General features: G+C 35.3%; 1 protein-coding gene across 1 annotated transcript; it reads left to right on the top strand.

The window, feature by feature from the left end:
• The first annotated feature begins 5,019 nt into the window (after positions 1-5,019).
• On the top strand, positions 5,020-12,569 carry LOC125647949 (SPRY domain-containing SOCS box protein 1-like). The gene is made up of 3 exons (XM_048874827.2): positions 5,020-5,191; positions 9,213-10,125; positions 10,803-12,569. Exons 2-3 carry the CDS (start codon positions 9,420-9,422, stop codon positions 10,931-10,933), a joined length of 837 nt encoding a protein of 278 aa, XP_048730784.1. The 5' UTR covers positions 5,020-5,191; positions 9,213-9,419; the 3' UTR covers positions 10,934-12,569.
• Positions 12,570-13,873: the final 1,304 nt, after the last annotated feature.

Raw genomic sequence — 13,873 nt, 5'->3', positions numbered from 1 at the left:
TAATTGGATATATCTTCAATTCAACATATCCATAATTTAATTAATGAATTGATGCGCGCATTGATTCCTTATACAAAATCGTTGTAAATAATTTTTAAAAAATTAATTAAATTACAGAGGTTATCAAATCATTTATACCGAGATCCAGATTAAATTTTGCACACAATAATTCCACCACGTTGGTCAATGCGCGCATCTCATCATTGAATTGATGCGCACATTAAATGAATTGATGCAATCTCTACCCAGAGTTATCGTTCCTTACACTACTTAAGTGAGAGCAAGGAACGACAACTCTGGATAGAGGTTGGAATTGATACTCTCTTTAATTGAATTTATGAGAACAATAATTTATTTGATGCAATCACCAATACAATCCTTGCACGCAACAACTTACTTGATGGTATATTCAAATAATGAAAGATATCTTTAATTATTTGGGTTTATGTTAATTTGGTATTATGTTGATATGCGACTTATTTGTGTCTACATACACATTAATTATGTTATGTTGCTCTACCCAGAGTTATCGTTCCTTACACTCACAAATGTAAGTGAGAGCAAGGAACGACAACTCTGGGTAGAGATTGGTTGATTTTCAAAGATCTGAATAACTGTATACATTCGCAGTGAACCCTTTAATAGTTAAAACCAACACGTGGGTTAGGAAGATATAATCGGCCTTTCATCATCTACAGATCTGAAACACTATACACGGGATTTGTAGCAGTACTTCCACCCGACAGAGGACAGCAAGACTCCACACACGTATAGAAAAGTGATGAAAGGGCATAATCCAATTTGTCATCGCCAAACAGGGTGTATAAATGATTGCCCAAGACCTGGGTCGCGTTTTACAAAAGAACTTACGAATTACGACAAACTTTACATACTGGAATTTTCAACTTTATTGTAAATCATTCACTCCAATTGCAGAATATTTTTTAAAGAAAATATTGAAAATCAAGCCTCAGAAAAGTTTCAATATTCATTCATTAAAGTAATAACTGTATACTAATACAATTTATGACTTACAACTTTGTCGTAAGTTGTTTTGTATAAAACGAGCCCCTGGTCTCAAGACCATAAACTGAGAACAGACTTTTTAAGTCCAATTTTTGATTACTTGTATCTTTAAAATCTATCACAAATTATAATAAAAAAAATCTGGTACGAAAATTTAATTTCTTTATGATTGATTGATTGAATATTGTTTAACGAGAATCTTTCACTCATATGGAGACGTCACCACTGCCGGTGAAGTGCTACAAAATGTATGCCTATGCTCGGCGCTTACGGCCTTTGGGCAGGGGGGATCTTTATCGTGCCACACCTGCTGTGACACGGGGCTTCGGTTTTTGCAGTCCCGTGCGAAGGACCGCCTTATTTAATCACCTCTTACGACAAGCAAGGGGTACTGAGGACCTATTCTAACCCGGATCCTCACGAAAATTATTTAATTTCAAAAGTTAATTGGATTCCAATTTAGACCGAACTCTATTCTCAATCTATGGTCTTGGAGCCTGGTCGACCATCTGTGACAATACAGCGTCAACAGGCGTTCTTACGGCAACGCCACTTGCGGAATAGTTTTTACGACTGCGCGACGAGACGACGGCAAACAATTTGGACCCCGAAGTAGGACAAATCACTTTAGAACAGACACTTCATCATGTTCATGGGATTCCCTGCAGACGACCTTACACAGTTTTACAACTTAAACCCAGTCATCAACGTTACAGAGTGCAGTGGACCCGACACGAGTTTTGTTTTCTGACGAATCCAGATTCACCGTCAACAATTCAGACGGCAGGACATGGGTTTACCGCCGTGTGCACGTCAACAATTCGGACGGCAGGACATGGGTTTAACTCCGTGTGCACGTCAGCAATTCGGACGGCAGGACATGGGTTTACCCCGTGTGCACGTCAATAATTCGGACGGCAGGACATGGGTTTTTACCGCCGTGTGCACGAACGCTACGTTGACAAGTGTGTACGAGACAGTTGGCGGAGCTGTAACGTCATGGTTTGGGGTGCGATGAACACAAATTTTCACTCCCAATCGGTCATTTTGCACGTAAACTTAACTACTCAGCGGTATATTGACGACGTTCTGCAGCCAGTGTTGGTGCCATTAATATAGCAGCACAGACAAAGCAACAGACCATGGGTCAGTCAATGGAACGTCGCCTACGCGCCGTCATAAACGCTAATGGTGGACATATCCGGTATTAGTGAACTAAATCAGCGTTTTGGCCTACCCCTACCGCCTTTGACCTCAGCTGAAAAAGACACCACAGAGTCTTCCACATCTCTTTCTTACTCCGATATTTTACTGAACATATATATAACCGCCGCGGTGGTCTAAAGGTAGAGCGTTCGACCCGCATGCGGAAGGTCGGGGTTCGAATCCCGGCCACAATCCTAAGTTGTTAAAACAGGTAGTGACTGTTCCATCGTCAAACACTCGGCATCAGGTGTGAATGTCACGGGTCCTCGGAGATGACCTTAAAAACGAATGTCCTGTGTCACAGTGGGAGTGGCACGCTAAAGAACCCTTACCACTTAACGGCCGTAAGCGCCAAGCATAGGCCTAAATGTTAAGCCCTTCACTGTTATTGGTGACGTTTCCATATTAGTGAAAAATTCTCGAGAGGGACGTTAAATAAGATACAATCAATCAATCTAAACACATGTTAACGGCAAACTAACAACTCAACTTTATGACAAACGGGATGACTTTTAAACTTCTCCGCCGTCAACTTCCCATATTCATGTAGCAATATTCCATTATCACCTATACTATATGGTGTTTATGTCTCTCGACTGAGCTTGTTTTGCGTATGATCAGTTTTTAAATTGAGACAAGCTACCGACAACAGTCTCGTTTAAAGTCCGCATTTCGCAAATTTTATGGTCGTTATAACTATCTAGTTTGCCAATACAACCTGTCATTGGGTCAAATGCTGTCCAACCTGTTTCATACCAACTGTTAGGCATTGATTTTTTTTTACTCCGTTTATCTGATTAAAGAGACACTACGGCTCATTTTGCGCAAAAATCATGAAATGACAATTTTCCCAGCGCTTTTTCAATTTTTGTTGCATTTTTGAATGTATGAACTTTGCGAAAATAACACTTATCTAAAGTCAAAAATTCTCGTTTTAACGTAAAATTTAATACTTTTTGATGGCCTATACAAAAAATATCAAGTCTCCTCCTTTCGGTCTTCAGACGCATGCGCATAGACAGTAAACAGTGCAGCATGTCGTGCAGTGAGAGAAAGTGTAGTGGATAGATAGATCCAGAATTTTGACAGATTCTGTAAGAAAAGAGGTAAAAATAAAATGAGATAAAACTAATATGTGAAATAAAATTGACCTTGCGATCAGTATGACTGTTGGAAAACAAAGGGCTAGGAGAAACGATTGTAACTCAGTGGCGGATCTAGCTAGGATTTCCGAAGGGGGATGAAAAAGTCAAATATTAGCCAAAGTAATCGGCTTTCTGGGTGCAAAATTTGGATTTTCACTCACAATTTGTGGCGAGAGGGAGGGGGATCCTGCCCCCCTCCCCCTAAATCTGCCATTGGGACAAGCCGCGAAGACACTGCTTTAAAAGTAAACTTGTACTATTTTTATCTGAACACGACACGTGTTAGTTGTAAAAACATCGGTCAATTGGAACATGGAAGAGTTTCTGTTGAAACAATGATTTATATAATTACTTATTATAAGGAGCAGGGAATAATCTTATACTTGAAAGGTGAGTGTGGACCCCCTTGAAGGGGAATTTAAATAATTTCCTACACAACACCTTTGATGTCATTCAAAACCACGTGATGAAATAAGCATTCAAAAGTCCGAGTCAGCATGAAGAAACCTTTGAATTCCGGACGATCTTCAAAGCGCATTTGAGAGTAAATTGATGCATCCAATTGTTCAAAATTGTCAGTATCGATATGATATTTATCATTTTATCAATACGTGTTTTAAAAAACTCTTGATCAAAATGTGGAAAATGAGCTGTAGTGTCTCTTTAAGATATAGGCCTTACGGCAGGCATGATCGGGAGACAGGGAATGTTCACGCCTCTTGGGTACCTAATCCCACCTCTGGGATATCCATTCCTTGTCGGAGTTATGAGATTGATCACTGTTCGTTATCCTCACCTTTTCTTGTAGTCTCTTAGGGAATAGCAATGGCATAAGACTTTATTTATGAAAGATTTTAAATCATAAATATGATATGTTTCAAATTAATGGAAGAAAAAATAAGACCAAAAAAAAAAAACACCCAAAACCTGGTGTTACATTTTTTAAGTTCAATCGGGTTCGTCTTTCATGTATTTACATAAGCGATAAATTAAATTCTTTTCCAGAAATAAAAGGTCCGAAAGGTTGCGAATTTAAGTGACCATTTTCCCCTTCTCGCACAAAAGATGTATTTCCGTTTCTCCAAAGGGATAATTTCACAATATGCTACGAAGTACCATAATATGTGTGCATATTCTCGCTAAAACCCTGTTTGAATAAATAATGTTGTATTGCCATTTCAGATAGTATCAATCCATATGCAATAAGACTGCCAAGAAAACGATCCACGGATAGGTCGTCATCGACTTTTGAAAAAACAATCCGAAATATATTAAGCTCCGAGTCAGCTCGATCAGTAGGCCTATATACCGTTACTCCACAAATCCAATATTATTATTTCTTAGCGGCAAGTAGTACCGGAGAATATTGACACTGTACGGAGACGGCCAAACTATCCCGCCTCTTTTAGAGATCCCATTAAATACAATTTTTTTCTTCTCTAAAAAAAATACATAGTGTGGTACAGTAACTGTGTTAGTTGCTGTCCTGTGATTTGATAATAAATCATGAAACTTTATTACAATTAGTTCTGCATTAATGATAGAATTTAAAGTTTTATTGTCTTAGACTGATCAATGTTCACGATTCTTTGATATGTTCCCCCAAGTAACCTACATTTCGTGATGTCATGAAGAATTAGGTCACGTGATCATTACTAGCTTGGCAGCCATGTTGATCATTGCCTGCTGTGATTCACAAAAGTGGCAATGAAAATAAAGCATGCGAAGACCTATGAATCGAAAATTAAGGTCTTATAGACATAAGTAATATGGTTGATACATCAACTTTCATAAAACAGCACACAGAATCAACGGTAAGTTCACAACCGCCCTTAAACTCTTTTAGTTGTAGAGACACCCGTAGATTGGAAAGTGCGGGTGTTTATAATATCACGTTTGTGTTTAGTTAAGAAATAAGATGGAGAGAAAGGAAATTCATAATGGATATTTATTGGAATATTGAAGCTTTTTTTTCAGTTGTAAAGTGTTGCAAATTTCACATGAAAAGCCTTTTCTGATATATCGAAGTGAAATTTACTGCATGAACAGCTGATGACAAAGAGATTGTAGACAAAGAGGAGCTCGTGTAACGGTACTTTGTTCGAAAGCCATATGAGAGAGTCAACTGGATTATCACATAATGAATCCCTAGAACATTCTCACAGACTAAGATACTAGAAGTTTATATATCTCAGTTCATCTAAAGGGGAAACTAATAAGCTAGGATGTAAGTGTTGGCATATACAGTATTAACTTTTTGTCTATCATATATATACAGCAACTGTGTTTGTACACATTAATTGTATTTTTCATCTTCCTATAATATGTAGGTTCTGTTGGGCATTGGATGATAATTTCACATGCATAACTATAAAGGTTCACCTACTTTGTTGTCAAATTGAAATGTATAAATTAAAATATTTATTAATCATCTTTATAGTGAGACTGGGTTAGTCTAAAAGCAAATTCCTAGGGATTTTATCTGCAGTTCACTATATATGTATAAGAAAACCTTCCTTTAATTTATCTAAAAAAATCTATTTGAGAAAAGCAGATTTGGACACCCAGAATAACCTCCAGAATGATAATCCTTGCTTTTGATATAATCTCCATTCACAGAGACATTGTTATACATACATCTTCAAAGTAACATATAATATGGAATGCTTTACGAATTCCAGCATGACTTGTTTTGATCAAATGAAACCTATTGTGTATATAGATAGATAGATAATTTTTTTGTCGGTTATATTTTACTTTATGATCTATTTGTAATCATTAGATTAAAAGTTGATTAAAATAAACATTGGTTTTGGTTTGGCTGATCTTGAGATTTGTGTGTAATGATTAAGACTTTACTTGGTCTTGGCATGGTGTAATGTACCACACCTCATGCAGTGATTGTCTTCCACATGTTGGAACACATGGAGGTGTCAGCTGGTTTTTGAATACATTTTAGTCAAAGATAATTCACTTAATAGGCATAATTAATTGTGGGTACTTTGATTGATTCTTGTGAATGATAATTCACCTAATGGGCATAATTAATTTTAAGTAGTATAAAATATTCAGATAAATAGAGGAATATACAGTATTTAGATTTTACTTGTAAGGACATGGTTTACACACAATTAGAAGCTATTTGAGAAATGTGGTAAGAAAATTATATTCATTCTCTAGCTCTTATTATTATTCTTTAGATATAAACATGTTCAAATGCATTTGGGTAATTTTTTTTTTTTAATATCAGTAAATTTGCTATTTCCAAATTGAGTCTAACCAAGTTTTAAATGAAAGAAATATGAAGCATGCTACAAATGATTTATGTTATATCCATACAGTGATTTTTTAAGGCCCATTTTGGGTCCGAATTTCTGCCCTTTCCCCTCCCTCCTAAAAATTGTCAATTTTTTCCCCAATTTAGCTTGCATTTTTCCCAATAATAAAATTATGAAAGAAATATGTATTTGAAAGATATAAACATTCGATGTGAATTATATACATATGACTTAACAAAGAGTTATGGAAATTATGATTTGGATAGAATAGTTGAAAATTTTAGAAGATGAAAGAAAATTAGATGTGTAAAATAAAGATAATATAATGTTTGATATGATTTTAAAACTTATTTACTATAAAATTGATTTTCCCAATTTGATTGAAATGTCGACAATTTTCCCAATTCGAAAGCCACAGGACCCTTGTATTGTGAAAAATGTAGAAAAATCACTGCCATAGATATGTTGTATCTTTGTTTGTATTGAAGTGGTTTGACGGGAAGGGGGTGGTGGTAATGCTATGATCTGACAACGGGTAATTTACAGAAAATTGCAGAATTTACACAAGGGTACCTATTGTAAAGCTTCTAGGTCAATTTTGTAGCTGATGTAGTCTGTAGAATAAGTGTATAATGGTATTTATTGTAAATAAAATATCCAATTAAACACTAAGTACAGGTTTCCAGTTACAGGTCATCTCAGTCATTGATGTCAAAGATGGCCTACTTCATGCACACTTCGGACGTCTCAGAGACGTCTGATTTAAATAGCAAGCATGATGATCTCGTCCATGTTTACATGAAACAACACATGAAAGTGTTAATGTCACCGCTTCACGCGATGCCCTTCTATAGTCTATAGTCAAACACCAGGGCTCGAAATTAACATATGTCCGTCAGTCTGTGACTGGCTAAAAGTCTGGCGGACTGACTGACATTTGTTTTAGTCAGTCTGATGGGACTGGTTAATTTTCTAAAGCATCATTTTGGAAAATATACTTAATATGAAATTTCATACACATTTGGCATACTTCGATCTGTTTAATCAACCGGACGAATCTGATTCGTAAATATAAATTCCACATTTAAGTGTTACAATATTGTCTAAGGCATAATGAGTTAAATTTCATTTTAATGATATCAACAAAATATGTTTGATTATTTCTGGAAAACTCTGTTGGACTGGTAATTTTTTCTGCGGACTGGTTAAAATTATACCCCATCTGGACTGATGACATAAAAAGTTAGCTTCAAGCCCTGAACACTTAGAGTTTGTGGGTTGTTGGTTTTTTTTCAACTAGAATTTTTTATATGAAATTTCCAAAAGTTTTGAACATATAGTTTGAATTGTCGCAAACAGTCTTAAAGATTTCAAACCAAATGATGTTGTAAATAGGTGGTAGATCTCTGGACAGCGAGTTTGCCGCACAAGCGTACGCTATGACCCTCATCATGCACCAATGATACATGTATGTTGTCTGATAATTCATTAAATTTCAGATGAAAGAATTCTCGATATCATTTTTATTATTGCACTTCAAAAAAGATTTTCCCTATATTTTGATATAGATACATGCTTGTTTTCTTAAATTCCTGTAAAACAGCAATCGATTGAAAAATGTTAGTAAAAGCTCAATTTTGCTAGGTGGAAAATAATCCACTAGCTAAAATTTGCTAGTAGTGAAAAAAGTTAATTTCGATCCCTGTCTATGCGAAAGACATCAGACCGTCGGACCTGACCGATGTGCAGTGCCTCAGGTCCGATGCGTCATTTTTTACACCGGACCGTAATGTCCGATGTCTCAGTGTCCGGTTTTGAGCTTTACTGTATGGACACAGAATCATTTAGATGTTTGTTATAAGTAAAAAAAAATATTGCACAAATCCAAATACGTAAATGAATGTGATTAACACCGCTTGGACCGTCTAAAGTATTATGCGGGAGCGATCCCTGGTATAGTATTACTAGTATAATAAGTAGGATTTTCTTGGATCTGCATTTTCACATGTTTCACTTTTTTACATTAGGTTTTTCGGTCTGACAAAATTTGGTTCGATCCTGTGTGCTCATTGATTACACAGGACCAAATGTCTTCTGTGGTCCAAAAAACTTTCACATAGACTGTTTTATATTACTTGTTGCAATTAAGATTTAGATACCAGGGTAAACTTTCAGAGATCTGATCACACTTTGTATAAGACCTTTTTGCTTGTTTATGACAAGATTTATTTATGTGTAAGTGAAACACTTAAGAAAATTAATACAAAGGATCTGTTTAGTATTCCAGTATGGGATGTGAAGCAACATCCAACTTCAAATGTAAAAAAGACCCAAATAGAGGAATCACTTTCATTATTTTAAGTCCAAGGTACAGAAATAAGACTTATTGTTCCCATACTAAAATGCAATATGATATAAAAAGTGCAGTGAAACACTGTTTGATAAGGAATTTAAGATATTTATGGTTCTTGGGAGATTTGTTTATTTGCCTCAAAGTAAAGATATAAAGAATGTGAAGCTAACATTTTTGAAGATTTTTCATATATTTTTTTTTTAGGTGGAGCAAAGTGAAAACACAACAAAATAACGGCAAGGCTGTCTGCTAGAAATCACACCAAGACTGCATTTAGTCACAGCTTACAGTTCACTAGGCAAAATTTGCTGATGATCTGAACAGAATAAATTTCCTGTCATTTTGAAATTTTTCATTTTTTAGACAAACACATTTTCATCTGTTAAGCCTGCCCCAAATCATTGTCAAGAAATGAGCATGGGGCAGAAGGTATCAGGTGGAATAAAAACAGTCACTGCCCGAGAGTCGTCCTACAAAGCCCTGTATAAAGGGGACATGGTTTACAATCCAGACTATCAGAAGCCCAGCCGGCTGGACATGCTGCTAGACATGCCTTCCCCAAACAAGGAATCACAAGTGAACCATTCTTGGAATCCAGACGACAGATCACTGAATATATTTGTGAAAGATGATGATAAACTGACATTTCACCGTCACCCAGTTGCTCAAAGTACAGACTGCATACGGGGCAAAGTGGGATATACACGGGGACTACATGTGTGGGAAATTGTATGGAGCACGAGGCAGCGTGGTACCCATGCTGTAGTGGGTGTGGCCACTAGCGACGCCCCTCTACATTGTGTGGGTTATCAGTCACTTGTGGGGAGTAACTGTGAATCCTGGGGATGGGATTTAGGAAGAAATAAACTTTACCATGACGTGAAAAATAATCCTGGTGTAACATATCCTAGTCTGTTGAACTCGGACGAGAACTTTGTAGTACCCGACAGTTTCTTGGTTGTATTGGACATGGATGAAGGGACTTTGAGTTTTGTGGTGGATGGCCAGTACCTGGGGGTGGCCTTCAGGGGACTCAAAGGGAGAAAACTCTATCCAATTGTCAGTGCAGTGTGGGGTCATTGTGAAATAACAATGAAGTACATAGGTGGACTAGATCGTAAGTATATATGAATGAAATGATCGCAAGTGATAATGTTATATGTATACAATGATAGCATTTTTATGAGGTCATTATTGCCACATGTATGTTTTATTATAACCGGATACTTTAAAAGTACAAGGTTATAACCAGAAAAGATCTGTGATTATTAGTCGATTGTTGTCACGTAACTCTGTTATGAAATGCTTATAAAATTTATACTGTCTAAAATGAATATGTTTATAAACCTTACTATACTGAAAATAGATTATTTATAAACCCCACACCACTTGAAATTGATTCCTTTTCTGTCAGGGTGTATATATAATAAATGTTTTTAGTTTAGTAAGGTTTACCATTACGTTCGTTTTATATTAAAATGATTAAATCATATGACAACTGACTAATCATGGGCTTTAAATCATTTCAAATTATAATAAATGTAATGATCATAAGTGATCATACATATTTAATAGGATTGTATATTTCAGTTATGTAATGATCGTGAATAATATCTAATAATGATCGGTGTAATAATCTGTAATCATGGTAAGTGATTATACAGGGAATAATGTTCAGTAAAACAATACATGAAGTAGTCAATGTCATCAAGTAATTCCTTGCAAAAAAATCAGAATTTACAAAATGTATGATAGTAATGCCACATATTTACAAATGGTTTCATTTTACTTTAGCGGAACCATTACCCCTGATGGACATCTGTAGGCGGATAATCAGGCATCAACTTGGGAAAAATAGACTACATGAAATACCCCGATTACCTTTACCAAATCCTCTTAAAAGTTACCTACTCTACCAGTCTTAGTACATCAATGTGTGATCTGTGTTTCTGTTGAAAGTATTTACTCCAATCTTATGGTTTTCTCAAGTTCCGAAGATATGGTGCTTGACAGTGGTACAGAGCTTGCCCTATAGGTGATGAGGAAAGAACATTGTAAGTCAAGGAGTGCAGGCAAATGCAGTTATAGATGGATTCTTGGTAGAAGAGAATGTCTATCAGGAAAAAAAGTCATTACAATTTGATCTCAAATTGGTGTAATAATGTATATCAACAATACAAATCACTGAGAACATTGTAAAATGTACTTAGAACCAAATGATTTGTCAGTGGGAATGTAGAAGAGGTAATTTGTTTATGAAATTCATGAACTACCTGTGAAAGAATGATGTTAATGGAATCATTGTCAAATCAAAGAATTACTAGTAAAATCATGAATTCAATTATGAAATGGCCTGTATTTTATGGTATTCACTTCATTATTTTGTATCATTTGCAATTAGTTCTTTGAATTTGGATCTGCAGAAAAGTCTTCGTTATTTGAGAATGTATTCCACATCATTGAAACTTCAAAGGGTCATTATGTGAAAAGAAATCTCCTCACCGTTGTCGAGCGTGCATGTTTTTACTATCGTGTGGTTTGTATTTTAACAAGTAAATGTAAAATAAATGAAAGAATGGAGAAAGCATGCAGAAGAAATATTGTCTCACAAGATGAGTGTGAATGAAGTTGTTTTACCCCTGCCTTTATGTCGTAAGTCTAGTCAATAATGGTGTTTTACTTCCATGTATTGATGTGAATTATACCCTGGGTCCTATGCGTTATAGTATGTATATCATTATATGAAATGAATGAATAAGAGAGCTTTCTGAGAAAGCAAGAAGAATGGAAAGACAGAATGTGCAGTACACAGTGTTGTCAAATTTTGCTTAACAATAGGTAAAGCCTGGAAATATATGTATATCCTGTACTTATCACATGCCTTGTAGTTTATTTCTAAGGTGCATTTAAAAGTATTTTGGGTTTTCTTTTGTAATGCTTAAGATCATAACTTTTTCTTTGGGAAGGGGGTATTGCTGATGATTACTTTATGCTTTTAGCATTCTTGTGGTGTCAGACATTGAAGGGGACATGCTAGCCAAGGATGACGCTCCACGGTGTTTCTCTGTTGAAAAGTAAAACACTGTGCGAAGTGCAACCATTGCTAGCAAAAATGTAGAGATAATATTTCTTTTTTTATTATGAAATATTTTGTTTTATATATAGAAAACGAGGTTTTATAGGTAGAGGATATGCATACATCAACATTTGTGGCTGAAATTTTAGATATTTGGTTCATTTTTGGACAAAGTCTTCAAATGACATTTATGTACTATTTTTATAATATGCCGCAAAAATTAATTTTATGTACGAAATTGGAAATGAATAAGAATGATATTTACATACAGTTTTTAAAACTGCATACTTTGGCAAAGCAATGTATTTATCACAGCAGAACATCATTTTTCATTATTATGCAACATATCTCTTTTGGAGTGATAAGTATGAATGGGATGGATGTGTACATTTTTGTCTTTTTAAGTGTATATTTTAAAAGTAGCAATGTCAAAGGACTGTTTATTGGTTAATGTCGTAGTAAAATTAAACTAATGGCCAGAATTGGATGTGGACTCAGATCCTTTTTAGCATTTTATAGATATCTGCAGCACTAGCCCTGCCTTTTTGAATAATTTACAAAGTAATAATGACTTGAATTGCTGTAGAATTGATTTAATATATAAACCACATGTTTCAGAAAACCTTAGCTGTGCTAAGTCATGTCAGTCATTTATTTACTTACATATAAATTGTAAATTACTATTAATCTTGGGTATGAGGAAATTTTTTATTGTGGTTTATTTTTTTATGTTCCACAACTAAGTAAGGGAGGGGGTATTTGATTATGCTGGAATCAGTTCGTCCGTCCAACTGTTTACAGAGTGGTTTCCAGGCTATTAATTCCATTTCTATCTCAAGTTGAGAAACTTCACAAACTCCACACAAAATTATATCTCTTGATTTTGGGGTAGGAGTCAATCTCACAGGTTTTCAAGATATATATTAGGTCCCTGAACTAAATTCCTTTTACATTAATATTCACAATACTACACATGCACAGACTCCCTATAAAGCAAAGATGTTGCCTGATGATATTTTGGGATTAAAAGAGCAAAGATGAAACTTGCAGGAATCTGATTTTAAAAATAATTACATGCTGAATTGAATTCCCTTTGTAGACCTTAGAACTAAAACACAGACTTCTCATTGTTTTATTGAATTTAGGTGCAAAAAGAATTCTTTTTACATTCAGAGTCAGTTTCAAAAGAGTTTGAGGTGCAAGATATGCAGAATGTGTTTGAATCTGCTTTGTAGGGGGGGGGGGGGGGGGGGGGGGGGGGGGAGTCACGTATTGGTTCAGATAGGATAGCAAGTTAAAATAAAAACTTTTAAGTTACTTAGTCATACTGCCTTACTTGTGATGATGCTGTAATTCTAGTTTTATTGTATGCTCTGAGACTGATCCATACATTATGACAAACACATTTTAATGTAAAATAGTTCAGGGTCACAACACATTTACTTCTAAATATGTGATTGGAAATAGTGGATTCAATGTTGACCTAATGTATCGATGAATTGTACAGTGGTTTATTGTTAAATATGATTATTTATTGCTGTAGATGTAGATTTTATTCTCGTGCATTGCTCCTCTTTGAAGTGTGGTTTTAGTACTTAACTTGTCCACCATTTTTAATAAACTAAAGGAAATAGTCGAATTTGAAAAGCACAGAACATTTTACCCCATGATAGTAAGTGACCTATTTCTAGATTTTTATTGCTATTGTCAAATTGAAATGTTTTTGCAATATTTTCGGATAAACGTGATAAGTTTTCGAGAGAAATGTACATGTTGTAAATCGACACCG

Source organism: Ostrea edulis, chromosome 1, assembly GCF_947568905.1.
Source record: "Ostrea edulis chromosome 1, xbOstEdul1.1, whole genome shotgun sequence".
Taxonomy (NCBI): Eukaryota; Metazoa; Mollusca; class Bivalvia; order Ostreida; family Ostreidae; genus Ostrea; species Ostrea edulis.
The sequence above is the reverse complement of the archived record's forward strand: the minus strand, read 5'-3'. Positions and strand labels throughout refer to the sequence as shown.